The following is a 17500-nucleotide window of genomic DNA, read 5'->3' on the forward strand; positions in this document are numbered from 1 at the left end:
TATTATCACCGAGTTGTTAAAGTGGAAATTTATATCAAGTTGCCATGGCATAAAATCTCATTTCGTAGGGATATTAATACACCCTAATCTGGAAAATAATAGTATATTAAATTCTATATAGAATATTCGTCATAGAGAAGCCAAATGTAGCCAGGCGCCCAAACGCACCTTACAGCCATTTGTAAGTCTAGACATGGCATAGATAGAATATGGTACCTAACACCTCACCTAGAGGAACTCCGCTGCCATTTAGGGATGGATGACTCCTTCAACGGAACGATCACTGCGAAGAAGGTTTGGCATGGGGCACTGTGGAGAGGACGTGGCTGGTTGGGATCAAAGAGTGGTGAAGATCTCTCTCTCTCTCTCTCTCTCTCTTCCATGAGAATGACTGTTAGATCCCCAGTTTCTTCACGCACTTACTTTCCAAGAGGACATATGGGTAGACACTGAGAAATACTAGAGGAATAATTATATATATATAAATACATACATATATATATATATATATATATATATATATATATATATATATATATAGAGAGAGAGAGAGAGAGAGAGAGAGAGAGAGAGAGAGAGAGAGAGAGAGAGATTCCACTTTATTTTGTTGTTCCAACTGAAGCCTTATTTATTTGTTTGAAAGAGGAGTGTTTAATTTTGATTATTAGATAGTAAATAATAAAGAGATAAGGAGAGAAACAACATCTTGTAATTATTTCCACGCGTGTGTATAACCGAATTTTAATGTAAAAAATTATTGAATTTTGTTGTTCAATAAATTGTCTTCTGTTTTATAGAGCAGCCCAAACGCCTTTATACTTCCACGAAATGGAAAAAGAAAACAAGATAAGAGAACACGCCGCTAAAAAGAGTAAATAAACTTAAAACCAATTAAAAGTTAAAAAAAAATAGATAAATAAAAATCCATGATTTAGCCATAAGGAGGACGTGACGTAACCCTCGCATTTTCTGAAAAGCAAAATAAAAGAAGACATCGCCAAAAAAGAAAATAAACACAAGAGAAATTAAGAATTAAAAAAAATAAAAACAGGAGGAGACTAAGACCTATCCATATGGAGAACGTGACGTCACTCCCGAGCGCATTTTCTAAAGAAGGGTATTTGTCTCGTTGTCCCGTGAATAATCTCCTCCCATTTGATAATCCCTTCCAGCCAACCGGCAGCCACTTCAAGTGGGACTTGAGGACACAGTGCCTCATTGTTTCTCGATGTAAAAAAAAGGGGGGGCGGGTGGAGGGCGAGTTTGTGAAAAAAGATAAATCTGAAGGGGGAATTAAAGTAAGCAGCTCACTTGGTCGAAGGCACAACAGATAAAGGAGATATGAAAAGGTTCCATCCGCATTCAGTGTACTTTGTTATTTTCGGTGTTTTAGTACGTTTTGAATTACTGGCGTTTTCGTTTCTCTCTCTCTCTCTCTCTCTCTCTCTCTCTCTCTCTCTCTCTCTCTAGCTTTAAATTTTTTAAAAACTTTCTAAGGAATATAATGGCCTCTTCGGGTTTTACTATATGTTTGGATGACTAGTCCTCTCTCTCTCTGTCTGTCTCTCTCTCTCTCTCTCTCTCTCTCTCTCTCTCTCTCTCTCTCTCTCTCTCTCTCTGGCTTTCAATCGTTTAAAAACTTTCCAAAGAAAGTAATGGCCTCTTGCGGTTCTACTATGTGTTTCTATGACTAGCCTCTCTCTCTCTCTCTCTCTCTCTCTCTCTTTGCAGAGAGATATTGACTTTTGATTACATTGGGAGTTTTAAGAGAGAGAGAGAGAGAGAGAGAGAGAGATTGACTCTTTTGACGACATTGGGAGTTTTAAGAGAAGAGAGAGAGAGAGAGAGAGAGAGAGAGAGAGAGAGAGAGAGAGAGACTCAAGTGCCAGAGCGAATCATTAACCGTTTGTGTTATGCCAAGGCAAAGGTATTGTCTGGGGCTTTGAAGGTGCTATTTCCTTTCCCTGGGCGTCTTCATACCCAAAAGTATGGTGACTCACCACCAAATAAAAGAACCTTTGGTCATTAATAATTTTATTCATTCTTCCTTTCAAAATGTGCCCGCGTTCGTATGGAACTTATCAAAAGGGTCATTAATGTTTCTGTGTAATCTGCCGAATAGGAGACAGATCATGTGAGGAATTGTGATCCCTGAAAGATCATAACAATTAGTTAATTAGTGTGGAAAGGTATATTAAAAACCATTTGGACAATTCAAACTTTTCAATTTTACAGCGAATATAATCAATGCGTACTTTTTAAGATCTTCAACTCTCTCTCTCTCTCTCTGCTTCTTCAATTTAAGAACAGAATATCAATTCAAAAAGATTATCTGTTGCCGTCGTCCCATTTTTCACTCTGGAAAGTGCCCCGCTCCCCCCATCTCTCTCTCTCTCTCTCTCTCTCTCTCTCTCTCTCTCTCTCTAGGTGGCCTTTTGGCAGCCATCCTCATATATCGCGATCACCATCATCATGGAGGCCAGGCGAGGGAGTTGTCAGACGTCCGCGAAACTAGAATGCTTGTCTTGATAAATCTCTCCCCGTATTGTCACACCGTATTATCTACGGCTATGGTACACGAAGGTTAAGGCGTGCTCTCTCTCTCTCTCTCTCTCTCCTGTTTCGTATTGCAACCCGTATGTGATCCAGTATCATATAGTCTTGCTACGGTGCAATCTTTGTCATCCTTATTCAGGTACAGCAGTAACTCTCTCTCTCTCTCTCTCTCTCTCTCTCTCTCTCTCTCTCTCTCTCTCTCTCTCTCTCTCCAGACTAGAAATAATGGGTGGAAACTAGAACTTAAGAGATAAAACACATCCCACTGTGGGAACTTCTTTACATACAAGATATGTGACACGTGGAATAAACTGCCACTAGAAGTTGTCAACAGCAACAGTGTGGAGGAGTTTAAAAGAAACCTAGACAAAATCATTAGGACACTGTGAATGCACAGGAAAACCTGCTCCTACAGATAAGTGAGCACACTATGTCTCTTCGAATGCACTAACAAGTCTTTGAGACATCCTAATCCTTGTAACTCCTTGTAACTCTCTCTCTCTCTGCTTAAGTAGTATAAGCAGTGATAAATCACGTCACACAAATACTCATTTATCTCATCCTTTCATATATCTGCAACTCATTTCTTCTGTCCGAATCACAATGTGTTTTCGAGGACGTAAATTTTGGGCTGGAGTGACCTTGGCCTTGAACTTTGACATTTCATGGGAGACGGAGTTAGTTATATACTCGGGCTTTCCACAGTACCGTCCAAAATGATATGGATAGGTTAGATTGTCTAAGTAGCACGTCTAGGGGCTAGGGACCTTGTGTACTACACCCTGTTGTTCTCTCTCTCTCTCTCTCTCTCTCTCTCTCTCTCTCTCTCTCTCTCTATCTCTTTTATGTGACGTCCAGAATCAGACCTCGTTTGGTGCAACAGTTTATTCAGCTTCATAATGTTTTTTTTTATATATAATAGATTTCTTGTTTATTCTTTTAAACATTAATTTTTCTGTTCTATTGTGGGAGAAAGAATTTTTTTATTTCACTATTTCACTGTTGAAAAGCTATTATAGATTTTTTTTTTCATTTTAAGAAGTGTTATAATTTTTTTTAAGAATTAAAAGCTTTTTTTTGTTTTGTTTTTCTTTAATGGATTCCGTGTTTATTTGTTTTTAGTTTTTCGTTTGTGTTCTGGGAGAAAGATGGTTTTTCTATTTCACTCTGTTGAAAAACTGTTGAAGAATTCTTTCATTTAATGTAAGAATTATTATAATTTAAAAAAATCAAAAGTGCTTTTTTATAGATTCTATTTTTATTTGTTTTTAAAATTTCTGTTGTGTTCTGGGAGAGAGATTTTTTTAATGTTGAAAAACTATATTTCTTTTTTATTTTAAGAATTGTTATAATTTTTAAAGAATTAATTTTTTCTTGAATAGATTCCATGTTTATTTGTTTTTAGAATTTCTGCTGTGTTCCGGGAGAAAGATTTTTTTTCAATCTGCTGAAAAACTATTATAGAATGCTTTTTTTATTTTAAGAATTTTTATAATTATTTTAAAATAAAAAAAAAAAATTACAACAGCAAAGAAACACATTGCATCCATAATTGAAAACTACTACTACAGGTTTTTTAAAACTGTCAATTTTTAACTACGAACAATTTCAAACCGAGTATTCACAACAACGAAGAACTGCATAATATGTCCAGAGCTTGCGCGGCAATTGTGCGCACGCGCGCAAACTCAAGTCGGTCTGTTTGGGGGCGCCATTGTTTACAATACCAAATGAAATGCCCCAAGTGGTTTCTGAGAGCGATGCTCAAGTAGAATACGCCTGAAGTGGATTTTACCTTTGTGTCAGTAACGAAAATAATCTTTTAATTATTTTTTTCTTTTCTATTTTTTGGCTGGGAGGGGTGGGTATGAGGGGGGCGGGGGGCGAGGTTGTGATATTTGGTGCTGGATAATTAACCTAGAAAGAAAGATATTATGTGAATTGTATCTTAATAATGATGATGACAGTAAAATTTTGTGATGTATCATAATAATTATGATGATAGTAACATTTTGTAATGTATCAATAATGAAGATGACAGTAAAATTTTGTGATGTATTATAATAATTATGATATAGTAAAATTTTGTAATGTATCAATAATTATGATAACAGTAAAATTTTGTGATGTATAATAATAATTACGATGATAGTAAAATTTTATAATGTTTTATAATAATGAGGATAGTAAAGTTTTGTGATGTATCATAATAACTATGATGATAGTAAAATTTTGTGGTGTATCATAATAATTATGATGATAGTAAAATTTTGTGGTGTATCATAATAATTATGATGATAGTAAAATTTTGTGGTGTATCATAATAATTATGATGATAGTAAAATTTTGTGGTGTATCATAATAATTATGATGATAGTAAAATTTTGGGATTTATAATAATAATTATGATGATAGTAAAATGTTGTGATGTATAATAATAATTATGGTGATAGTAAAATTTTATAATGTATCATAAAAATTATGATGATAGTAAAATTTTGTAATGTATCATAATAATTATGATAATAGTAAAATTTTGTGATGTATCATGATAATTGTGATGATAGTAAAATTTTGTGATGATTGGTGCTGGGAAATTAACTCAGAAGGATTTAAAGTTAATTATCAAAATAATTATTATGTTAATCAAACGTAATTATTAAGATGATTATTATGGTAATCAAGCGTAATTTTCAGCTTATGTACAAGGGAGAAACGAGTATCAGAATTAACCGAATATTCGAAGAAATGCTTATAAATGTTCGAAAAAATCTTACATATAGCAAATTTTAAAGATATTTGTAAGCCTTCCTAAACATGTATTCAACTCCTTTGATGAATTTAAAAGAATAAAACAGCATTCTAAATTGAATCTAGCTCAAGAACTCTTCCAAGGCTAGATGAATTTGTTAAAAATTCATTGTTGTGTTTAATATTGGCTAGACATCTCAAAGGAGGTCACTGATCCATAAACTGTTTGCTTAAAATTCAAAGGAAATGTTGAAGCTTCATCTTCCTTAAAAATCATACGTACCTTTCGTGCAAGAGACGTGTCTTGTCCGTGTATTTACTGGCACGTATTTACATAATGCCTATGTACATCGCGAGAGAGAGTAGAAAGTTGAAAATCCACTCTTGTGAAGGAAGCCGTTGTTTTCTTCAGTATCAGTGTTTCAGACAAGTAATGGTTTTTATTGTACGTCGAGTTTTCTTTGCAGTCGCCCTGGCATTGTTATGAATGTTGACGTTTAAGGGAATCATTTGTTGCTGCTGTAGAGGCACTGAAAAAGACTCATTGAGCAAAAGTGACAATTGCTGCTCGATGAAGATGGACCTTCCTGTCGTCTCAGTGGGGCACTGACTGAAATCAAACCTGTAAAAGAGAAGTAGCCCTGTAGAGTCACTACCAAAGACTCATTGAGTAAAAGTAACAACTGTGGCTCAATAAAGGACTTGGTATAATCTCAGTGGGACACAGACCTGTAAAAAAGAAGTAGCCCTTTTAATGTTAATTTATACTGATATATCTCTCTATGACTCTCCTGCAGGCCAGGTGTTTTACCAAGACCTCCTGAACAAACAGGAGGCCCTAGCTACCGTGGAAGGTCCCCAGAGGGACGACATGAGCTACCTGGGGTATTCCATGACCGTAGGCGAGTTCAACGGCGACGACAAGGAGGACATTGCCGTTGGGATGCCCAGGGGCAACGACCTGATGGGCCAAGTGGTCATCTTGGACGGGTCGCTGACTGTCCTGTATAATATAACAGGGGATCAGGTAGGTTGTTGTTGTTGTTATTATTATTATTATTATTATTATTATTATTATTATTATTATTATTATTATTATTAGTACTATCTTCAAGGATATATATGCATTCATATGAAACAAATATATAATGAATGAAGTTTTTACAGCCACAATGCCCTCTTAACTTCTCGAATTCTTCACATAGTTTTTGGGCATACTCTTGGCCAGCGTGAATGTGAAGACTTCGAGAAGTTAAAAGGGCATAATGGTTATTACAGCAGAGAATATAATATATATATAATATATCATATATATATATATAGATATATATATATTATATAGAATTTATAAAATAATAATAATATTTAATTTAAGATAATAAAGTATTTACATTATAATAATTATTATTATTAAATATAATGGTTATGGTAATTAGAATATATTATTAATATAACTATTAATATATATTATTTTAAATAGAAAATTAAATATATAAAGGTAGTTAAGTAACCATAATATGCTGAGTTGGCCAAAGAATAAAGCATATACTATAAAGTATGTATAAGTACAATCATTTGCTGAGCAGGCCACAGAATATACAAGTTGAAAATTTATTTCCTGACTCACATCGGGATCGAACCCAGTCATTCAATTTAGAGGCAAGGGCGCTACCAGCTGAACCACACGTGCGAAAATATATCCAGTCACTTAACTGACGAATAATATAGCAAAAAAAAAAAAAAAAGAGAATGGCCCAAATAGACAAAACATTGAATCGACACAACTTGAAACTCCTCATTTGAAGACTCCACTGGATAAAGTCCTCAAGGAAGAATTATATCATTTTAAATGTTATTTTAAGGTTACTTTAAATTTATTGAATAATCTCACAGTGTCCCAAATAAACAAAACATTGAATGGACACAACTAGAAACTCCTCATTTGGAGACACCACTGGATTAAAGTCTTTAAGGAAGAATGATATAATTTATAAGGTTACTCTAAATTTATTGAATAATCTCTTCGCAGATCGGGTCTTACTTCGGCTACGCCGTGACCGCCGGAGACTTCAACGGCGACGGCAGGGCCGACGTAGCGGTAGGAGCCCCCTGGTACACCGACCCCAAGGCCTCCGTTGACTTCGAAGTCGGGGGCGTCTTCGTCTTCACGCAGATGGAGCAGGTGAGAGAGAGAGAGAGAGAGAGAATGATAATAAATATTTTCATGCCATAATCAATGTCAGTGGCTTTAATGCCAGAATTTACCAGTGGCCTTTACTGGAGAGAGAGAGAGAGAGAGAGAGCAGGCTGAACTCGAGACGTAACTGATAAAGCACTTGAGGCTCGTCCTTGAGAGAAATCGCAAAAGCCGACAGATCTCAAGCAAGTGGAGCTCAGACCGATCCTGCATCAAGTTTGACGATCGGCACTTGTCTTGAGTCGTTTCCTCCTCCTCCTCCTGCTGTCAACGAATGTTTTCTTTGAATGTCTTCCAAGAGTTTCTTTCTTCCAAAATCTCGAGTGCTTGGTTTGAAACTGTATATATATAATATATATAATATATATAATAATATATATATATAATAGATATATAAATATAATATATTATATATAGATATATTATATATATAATATATATATATAAGAGAGAAGAGAGAGAGAGAGAGAGAGAGCGAGAGAGAGAGAGAGAGAGAGAGAGAGAGAGAGTGTCTATGGTGTGGGGTTTGCATTCGTAAATTATAGTTAAAAAAATGAAGGTAATTTACACCATTCTTACATTTTTTTTTATTTTTTTATTCCTTACCTTTATATTGTAAAGGTATAGAATTCATATTTAGGTATGTATATATATATATATATATATATATATATATATATATATATATATATATATATATAGAAATAAAGCAAAGTGTATTTGAGCCAAGAATAGTTACCAGTACATGAAAAGTAATGGAGAAAGCTGTTAATATTGCTTATGATGATATACTGGTAGGATTAGGAGATGTCAAAAACATGTATCAGGTTTATGTAGCGTAACACCATAGGGGCAAACGTGTTTCGTAAAAGGAAATCTGTGCAATGCCTCTGATCTCTCTCTCTCTCTCTCTCTCTCTCTCTCTCAACGGCGCATTCAATATCTAATCTTTAAATTTGTATCAATTGGTCGTCTTTTTATTTTTCTGCTTAACTTCTTTTTAAATCGTCTAACATTTCAGATTCATGTTTGTCTTGATTATTATTATTATTATTATTATTATTATTATTATTATTATTATTATTATTATTGAAGAATTTTCGAAGAACAAGATTGCTGAGAACAGAATGTTCTTATTTAAGAACGTGACGAACTGAAACAGGAGAAGATAAACTCAGTAAATTACTGTAAATTACAGTAAATTACAGTAATGATAAGAAAAAAAAAATATATCAGCAAAGAAATAATGATGATATATACACAGCAGCTGAAATGTCCACGTAGTGTGCAATGACATGCTTAAAAAAAACCAAGAGAATAATTAAATGTCATCTCTCCCTTTATTTTTATGTTCATTTTGGTTTGTTTTTGCAATAACAACAATTAGCAACCTCGTCATTGTTTCATTATCGTTCCTTTATTTGCTGCCTGATGCCAGTCATTTACCCTCTTCGTCTTCTATTTGTGTTTTGTTTTGAACGATGGACTTCTTTTTCTCTAGCACCTCCACGACCTCCAGTTATTAATGTCTTCTTATTAAGATTGTTTTATTTCTTACTTTTTTTCCCTCTTCTTCCTCCGTCCTATTTCCCATTTTTCATTCGGGTTGTTTTATTAAGCTGTGAATTGCTTCTCTCTCTCTCTCTTCTTCTCTTCTCTCTATCTCGCTCTCTTCCTCGTCCTATTTCCCATTTTTCATTCGGGTTGTTTTATTAAGCTGTGAATTGCTTCTCTCTCTCTCTCTCTCTCTCTCTCTCTCTCTCTCTCTCTCTCTCTCTGGATTATATTATCATACCTAATAATGAACCAAACAAAAACTTCCTTCAGTTTTCTTCTGAAGATTGAAAAAGAAACCCACAAAATTACTGTGTATAACGTGTTTACTTATAAGTATTTACATTTAACTTTTACTCATAAGTATTTACGTTTAATTTTACTCAACACTCGAGTACTTTCAGGCCCTATCTGTGGCCCTTTTTCAAGAGATGTGTACGTTGTCAGAGTGTTGAGTGAAGTGAAATGTAAATACTTATAAGTAAAAACGTTATACAGAGTAATTTTGTGGGTTTCGTTTTCATAACTTGATAATCTCATCTTCTCTCTTTTCCTCACCAGCACAACTTTCAGCAATCCGCGAACCTGAAGGGGCAGAAGTCCCGGAGCCACTTCGGGATCTCAGTGGCCTCCCTGGGGGACCTCAACTTGGACAAGCACGACGACCTGGCCGTGGGAGCTCCCTATGACGGCGACGAGGGTCGCGGAGCCGTCTACATCTTCCTAGGGGGTCCCAAGGGGATTACCAAGAAGCCCTCGCAAGTAAGTGGTGTCTCTCTCTCTCTCTCTCTCTCTCTCTCTCTCTCTCTCTCTCTCTTTTAGGGAGGCCATCTTTGTCATACCACTGTCAGGTGGAGAGTGTTGTTGATAGGTGGTTATGTATTGTTGCTCGTTTTGGTTAGTAGGGTGATTGTGGTATTGTTTCTCATTCGAGAGCTGTGTATTGCGTCATGAATTTTTAGTTAATGAACGAATTCAATCCTTACGACAGTGATAAGTAGTTGAGTGATAACCAATATTCAACGTGGAATTAGCACAAAGTATGAATTCGCACATTATATTTTAGAGTTAAATGCTTATTGTAAACCCAGACCCAACAATGAGTTCTTCGTACAATCTTCTTTTATCATATGATTGTAATGGACAGATTATTTCATAGCGAAATATTAACTATATACCTATGATCAACAACGAATTCTTCTTACAGTCTTACTTAAACATATGATTGTAATTCGCACTTTAGTGTATAGTGAAGATTTAATTTAAACCCCATATCAAACAGTGAATTATTACAACTTGAAGGATTTTCATTTCGTTCCATGGAACTCACAATGACGTCACTCGGTACCCACAAGTATTTTTTTCTAAAAAAATCATATTAATTACAACATTTTCATTTTTTCCATGGAACTCATAATGACGTCATTCGGTACCCACATTTTAAAACAATCATATTAATTACAAGATTTTCACTTTTTTCCATGGAACTCATAATGAGATCATTCGGTACCCACAAGAATTTTTTTCTACAAAACCATATTAATTACAAGATATTCATTTTTTTTCCATGGAACTCATAATGGCGTCACTCTGTACCCACAAGAATTGTTTTACTTAAAAAATCATATTAGTTACAAGATTTTCATTTTGTTCCCATGGAACTGATAATGACGTTACAAGATTTTTTTTTTTAATCATATTAACGCCCCTCGGTACCCAGGTCCTGAAATCGGAGGATCTGACGAAGGTCAACATGGCGACTTTCGGTTGGTCCCTCGCCGCTGGAGACGACATGGACGACAATTCGTATCCCGACCTCGTCGTGGGCGCCTACAACACGAACAAGGCGGCTGTCTTCAGGACCAGGCCTGTGGTCAAAGTGGAAGCGAATATCAAGTGAGTTTGTCCTTGTTTTTTTTTTTTTTTTTTTTTTTGTTTTTTTTTTTTTTTTTTTTTTTTTTTTTTTTTGTTTACGCACTCTTGTGTGTTTTTCACGTGTCTGTCATCGCGTACGTGTCCGTGTTCTTTATTGCTCACATATCCTTGTTCCTCTTTAACGTACCTTTCGTCGTTCACGTGCATAGATGCAGACACGTACTTACCAATGGTAAGGTTAACTTTTCCCTTGTTCTTTCACATACATTTCGTGCTGACGTACACAGGCACGTGGGACGTGCATAGAATAAATTTTTCCTCTTTCCTCTTTCACGTACGTGTCATTGCTGACGTGCATAGATACGTACGCGTATAGACCAATAGAAAAGTTAGTTTTGTAGCTTTCTTACACATCCATTCTATTTCCCACCGACAGGTTCAAATCGGAGACTGGAATCATCGACCACGAGAGTCTGGAATGCTCGCTGCAGGACCAGACCTCTGTGGCCTGCGTTGCTTTGCAATACTGCTTGACCTACAATGGCACCGGTGTGCCCAGCGAATTGGGTATGTGTTGCAAAATAATCTTCCTCTGGTGTGGTGATGTTTTCCGATGAGATTTGCTATGCCCAGGGAGCTGAGTGTGCACGAAAGAATAATTTTATGGTTTTTACCTGCTTCTCTGTAAATAGATTTGTTTACATGGAATTTCTTCTGGCATTTTGGCAAATGTCACGAAAACTTAAGGAATATGTATAATATATGATTTAGTTCTTTTGTTTTTTCTGTTTAAAAATTGACAAGGACTGAGAGTTGCTTACTGGAGGTCATTTAAGAACAGTTGGAGCCTATATACTGGAGCAAACGCTCATCTGGTTTGTCTGTACAGTGACATATTCTCAGGGAATAAATGGTTTATTGGTGCAAAAAAAAAAAAAAAAAAAAAAAAACCTGACTGAGAAGAATATGCCATTCCAACTTAAGAACTGGAGAGACTGGAAATATTCTTGGTGTTCATAAAGAATGAATCGCTGCGCGGAGAAAAGCTACGCATGTTACGAAATTCTATGCTACTGAAGAACCATTAATATTCAAATGAGAAACTCGCTGAAACCATTCAGCACAAGCGAATCCGTGATTCTTTCTGTGATAAGATAAGAATGATTTAATCTCAGGACTTGCGACAGGCGACACGCTCACCCACGACGTCCTCATGACCTAGGTCTGTGCCTTAGACTTGTTACCCTTCAGCCGTTAATGTGAATGGATTAGTCTCTCTCTCTCTCTCTCTCTCTCTCTCTCTCTCTACGGGTGGTTCAGATCTAGTTCATTGGTATAGTGACCCATTTATTATTCAGTGGAGTAGTACCCCATTTAATTTACTGGCGTAGTGACACATTTATGATTTATTAGATTTGAGTGACATAATATTCATTGGGGGTAGTGTCCTATTTCTAATACATTGGAGTACTAGTGTCCCATTTATTATTCATTGGAGTAGTGTCCCATTTCTAATTCTATGGAGCCGTGTCCCAGTTCTTAGATGGTCGAGGAGTCTCCCAGTTTCCAAATCAGTGGAATAGTGTCCCATTTCCGAGTCATTGTAGGAATGTCCCAATTCCCAGTCAGTGGAATAGCGTCTCATCAGGTTTCTGACAATGTCCCAGTGTCCCAATTTCAAACTGATGAATAGTGTCGTAACCCTAAGCCAGTCTTGAGATGTCCCAATCCCAAGTCACTGATGTAGTCAGTAGGGAAATGTCCAAATCCAAGGCAGTGGATTCCCACATTCCCACGTTGCTAGAATCCCAACCCTAGGATATTAGTGTCCCAATCAAGAATCGAAACTTCCCAAGTCACTGATGTAGTCAGTAGGGAATTGTCCAAATCCAAGGCAGTGGATTCCCACATTCCCACGTTGCTAGAATCCCAGTCCTAGGATATGAGTGTCCCAATCAAGAATATAAAGTTTCAGGTTAGTAGTGTCCTAGTTTGTTTACAGAGAAAACAGCTATTGGCTTTTCAGCCAAAATAAGATCAAGGGGAAAGAAAGAGCCGTTCCAAAGGCAAGTCCCTTCAACTACTACCACTACTACTGCTAGTATTACTAAATCTTCGCTGGAGTATTATCATAGGCAGACGTCCCAGGCGGGGGCCCACGTCGCTCTTTGACAAGACCACCTACTAGATACGCCCACATTTCCGAAAACGGGGCTCCGTTGTAAATACAAACAGTGAGCAGGAACTGGGAAGGGTCGGTTCGACGTACGTAGGCCTAAAGGCCCGTGGAATAAATAGTAGTATATTTCTTTGAGACTGAGTAAGGTTTTGGAAGAATGTGCCCGCCACTGATATGTTTATTGGGGTATAAGTAGGCCGTGTTTGGGACTCTCTCTCTCTCTCTCTCTCTCTCTCTCTCTCTCTCTCTCTCTCTCTCTCTCTCTCTCTCTCTCTCTAAAGTAATCAGAACAGTCTCGTGTGGAACGGGAATAAATTCCTGACTCACATCGGGATCGAACCCAGGTCCTTCGATTGAAGAGGAAGCCCCCCCCTCCCTCAATTGAAAGTACTGGGTTTGATCTCGATGTGGGAAGTCCCAGTTTTTATATATATATATATATATATATATCATGTATATAGTATATCTATATATATATAAAATAATATTATATAATAAGTAATTATATTATATATATATATAATTATATATATTAATTATAATATATATATGTATAATATATATTAATATATATAATTATATAATATTATATAATATACATATATATATATATATATATGTGTGTGGTGTGTGTGTGTGTGTGTGTGTTAAACTCAGCAAATGGAGACGTACATATCAAGGCTTGTAATTCCGATTACTGAGCGTTCCCACAAGCATATATTTATTTATTTTCTCCTTAATCTCAGACGACGGAGATATATATCAAGGCAAAATTATCATAATTGTTGTGTCACGCATACATTCCTCCGTAACTCGATTTTAGAGAGAGAGAGAGAGAGAGAGAGAGAGAGAGAGAGAGAGAGAGAGATCAGTTAGCTACATTTGTTTATATGGTTTTTGCTGGACGTGACTATAGCAATAATAATAATAATTTTGCAAATGTATGCGCGAGTAATATTTAAAATCAAGGTGTATTACTGTGCTGTATACAAGAATTAGTCAGATCCTTGTGGCCGGTATTTGATCACTAGAAAAATTCTTTTTTTTATCGCTAAGAAATATTTAAAAATAATGCATAACTTTCAAATAGTGTTTAACCCACCCAAAAACTCACAAGGTCTAAAACACATTTTTTTTAAAACTGCCATACTGCCCCGCCAGTTTCAGAAACCTGTCAATCAATTATGCCTGACATTTCAGTTAGGACCAAGACCCTTCTCTCTCTCTCTCTCTCTCTCTCTCTCTCTCTCTCTCTGCGCGTATCCTCAAGGATATATCCTTCTGGCTAGGAATAAATAAAAGGATATATCCTTCAGGCTTGGAATAGATAAAGCGATATATTCCTACAGGCCAGGAATAAATAAAAGCATTATCCATTCCCTCATCATTAGCTTACGAGAATATACAGCATTTGTTTGCTGTTCATGTAACTATTTACATCTAATTATTCGCTTAGCCCAATTTCTCTCTCTTTGTAGATATGGAGGTGACCTTGGAACTGGACACCCAAGTGGACCTGTCTCGCCGAATGTTTTTCCTGAGCAAAGAGGACCACAACGTGATCACAGAGGTCCAGAAGATGAGGAAACTCGTCCCGAATTGCCACTCCGTCTTCACCTACCTCATTGTGAGTGGAACTAGGTGCTTGGTTTGGTTTGTAATACGTGCCTTCAGTGGTTAGTTATTATTATTATTATTATTATTATTAGCCGCCTCAGTGGCGTGATCGGTATGGTCTTGGCCTGCCACCTAGGTGGCCGCGATTTCGTTTCTCGGGCGTAACATTGAGGGGGTCAGAGATGTGTATTTCTAAGGTGACAGAAGTTCCCTCTCGACGTGGTTCGGAAGTCACGTAAAGCCGTGGGTCCCGTTGTTTAATAACCGCCGGTTCCATGCAACGTAAAAACACCATATAAACAAAACACAAACAAATTATTATTATTATTATTATTATTATTATTATTATTATTATTATTATTATTTAGGATATAAACCCTGTTCATATGGAACAAGCCCACCACAACAGGGTCCATTGACTTGTAATTCTAAAGCTTCCAAAGAATATTATTGTGTTCATTAGAGAGAGGTTACAGGAGGTAATGGAAAGTATAGGAAGAAGAGATCACTTATTAAGGAGGAAAAAATAAATTAACAAAGTATTGAATAAACAGAAAATAGTACCTGCACTTTGTAGGAGGGATTTTTCTCAAATCCTGTTTTCACCTCATTGCAAATAGAACTTGCTCTGTTGATGTTTGTAATACAAGAGTTCAGTGATTGTTTAGAAGCTGTAGGTGTACGATATATTTTTCTCATTGCTGTGTATAGTTTGTGTAATACACGAATTCAGTGGTCAGTTTTTTTTTTTTTTACTGGTGAAGTGTCAGCACTGCGGAAAGGATTTCTGATTGATATTTGAACGCTCGATCTTTAAGAAAAAAAAAAAAACTAACCTTTCACAGGTATAACGATCCTTAATACCTCTTTGATCGGGGGGCATAGGTGAGGTCAAATTATAATGCCATTAGCAGCTGGCCATCAGCCGTGCCCAGATGTCCTGATCCCCAGCTTGCCACCACGGTGGTAGATTGCTATCGAATTCGGCTTTCAATTTCGCGTTCGCTTTGTGTGTGTGTGTGTGTATATGTAGTACGTATGTGAGTGCTGTGTGTGTGTGTGTCGTTTGTGGAGTGTGTTTGTTCTTTTGGCATTTGTGTGGCGAATGGTTTCATTGCTTAGTTATTCTTCGCGGTAAATGTTGTGTATGTTCTTTATACATTTTATATGAAATTTATCAAAAATTTAATTTTTTCTATTTAATTTATTTCGGTGTCAATTACCCAGATGTTGTGACGCCAGATATAATACACAATCAATCAATCAATCAATTATACATTTGAGAAGTTCAATGTACAGAGTGTCCATAAAGTCCCAGTACCATTACAATCGGTGAATAAGTGTAGTGGTACTGGGACTTTATGACACTGTATATATATATTATATATATCGATATAGATATATAGATATATATATCATATATATATATATATATATATATATATATATATATATATATATATATAATCTCATATTTTAACCCCTCTTCACCCACAGCCCGAACTTCCTGACAAGCTGACGCCCCTGGTTGCCGAGATGAAGTACCGCCTCTTGGACAGGGGCGCCGCCGAGCCTCGGGAGACGCTGAGGCCGATGCTGGAGCCCGTTCCGACTTCGGAGAGGGACGTCCAGAAGACGCGCATCATCCTGAAGAACAACTGCGGCAACGACAACATCTGCATTCCTGAGCTTTCGACGCGCGTCAGGGTGTAAGTATTATTATTAATACTAAAAAGGTTGTTGGTCGCGTTTTGGAAGCGTTTATCAGGCGTTTTGGACGCGTTTCCATGATGCTTTTTGGACGCGTTTCCGTGATGCGTTTTGGACGCTTTTCATGACGCATTTTGGACGCGTTTCATGGCGCATTTTGGACGCGTTTCATGATGCATTTTAGACGCCTTTCCATGACGCATTTTGGACGCATTTCTATGATACGTTTATGACGCGTTTCCACGATGGGTTTCGGACGCGTTTCACAAGCGTTTTTGTAAGTGTTTCAGACGCTTTTCAATTGTGTAGATATTTTTATGCCTTGGATATTTAAGTTGTTGTAAACATACGTCCGTGTTTTACGTGTTTGTTTATTGAGAAAGCTTCAAGGATCTGTATGTTGTTATTTAATTATTTATGTAGTGTTTTGTTTACGTATTATTTACTAATTTATTACTTACATATGCCCTGTGCTTTAGTTAGCATGACCTTCTTAATAATAATAATAATGATAATAATTAATCAATTAAGTAATAATGATAATAATAATAATTAAAATTGTAATTATTATTAATATTATTATATTATTATTATTATTATTATTATTAGCCCATCAGATGCACTGTAAGATACAGCAGATAGATTTCGAGAGGGCCAAAATATACCTGGCCATCAGATGGGGCCCCCCCCCCCCCAAAAAAAAAAAAACAAAAAAAAAAAAAAAAAAAAAAAAAGGCCATTATCCATAACCGTCTTTGTAATAATCGTTCATCATTCTGTAAGCATATCGTCGCTCAATCGAGCGTCACATAGAGAGAGAGAGAGACGAGAGAGAGAGAGAGAGAGAGAGAGAGAGATTCCAATACGTTGAGAGAAGTTAACGTTCAATAATAAGAGAGAGAGAGAGGAGAGAGAGAGAGAGAGAGATTTCCAAATAATACGTTGAAGAGAAGTTAACGTCAATAATGAGAGAGAGAGAGAGAGATTTCCAATACGTTGGAAGAGAAGTCAACGTCAATAATGAAGAGAGAGAGAGAGAAAGAGAGAGAGAGAGAGAGACT

The 17500-nt window shown here is 36.4% G+C and overlaps 1 protein-coding gene across 1 annotated transcript in view; it reads left to right on the forward strand.

The window, feature by feature from the left end:
* LOC135213155 (integrin alpha-PS2-like) overlaps positions 1 to 17500 on the forward strand; it is a 215388-nt gene that overhangs the window by 179331 nt on the left and 18557 nt on the right. The window contains 7 exon segments of the mRNA XM_064247099.1: positions 6105 to 6334; positions 7337 to 7489; positions 9620 to 9820; positions 10779 to 10954; positions 11370 to 11500; positions 14591 to 14739; positions 16227 to 16438. Of these exon segments, the coding sequence (XP_064103169.1) occupies positions 6105 to 6334; positions 7337 to 7489; positions 9620 to 9820; positions 10779 to 10954; positions 11370 to 11500; positions 14591 to 14739; positions 16227 to 16438 (1252 nt within the window).

The sequence above is a fragment of the Macrobrachium nipponense genome, chromosome 42 (assembly GCF_015104395.2).
Source record: "Macrobrachium nipponense isolate FS-2020 chromosome 42, ASM1510439v2, whole genome shotgun sequence".
Lineage (NCBI taxonomy): Eukaryota > Metazoa > Arthropoda > Malacostraca > Decapoda > Palaemonidae > Macrobrachium > Macrobrachium nipponense.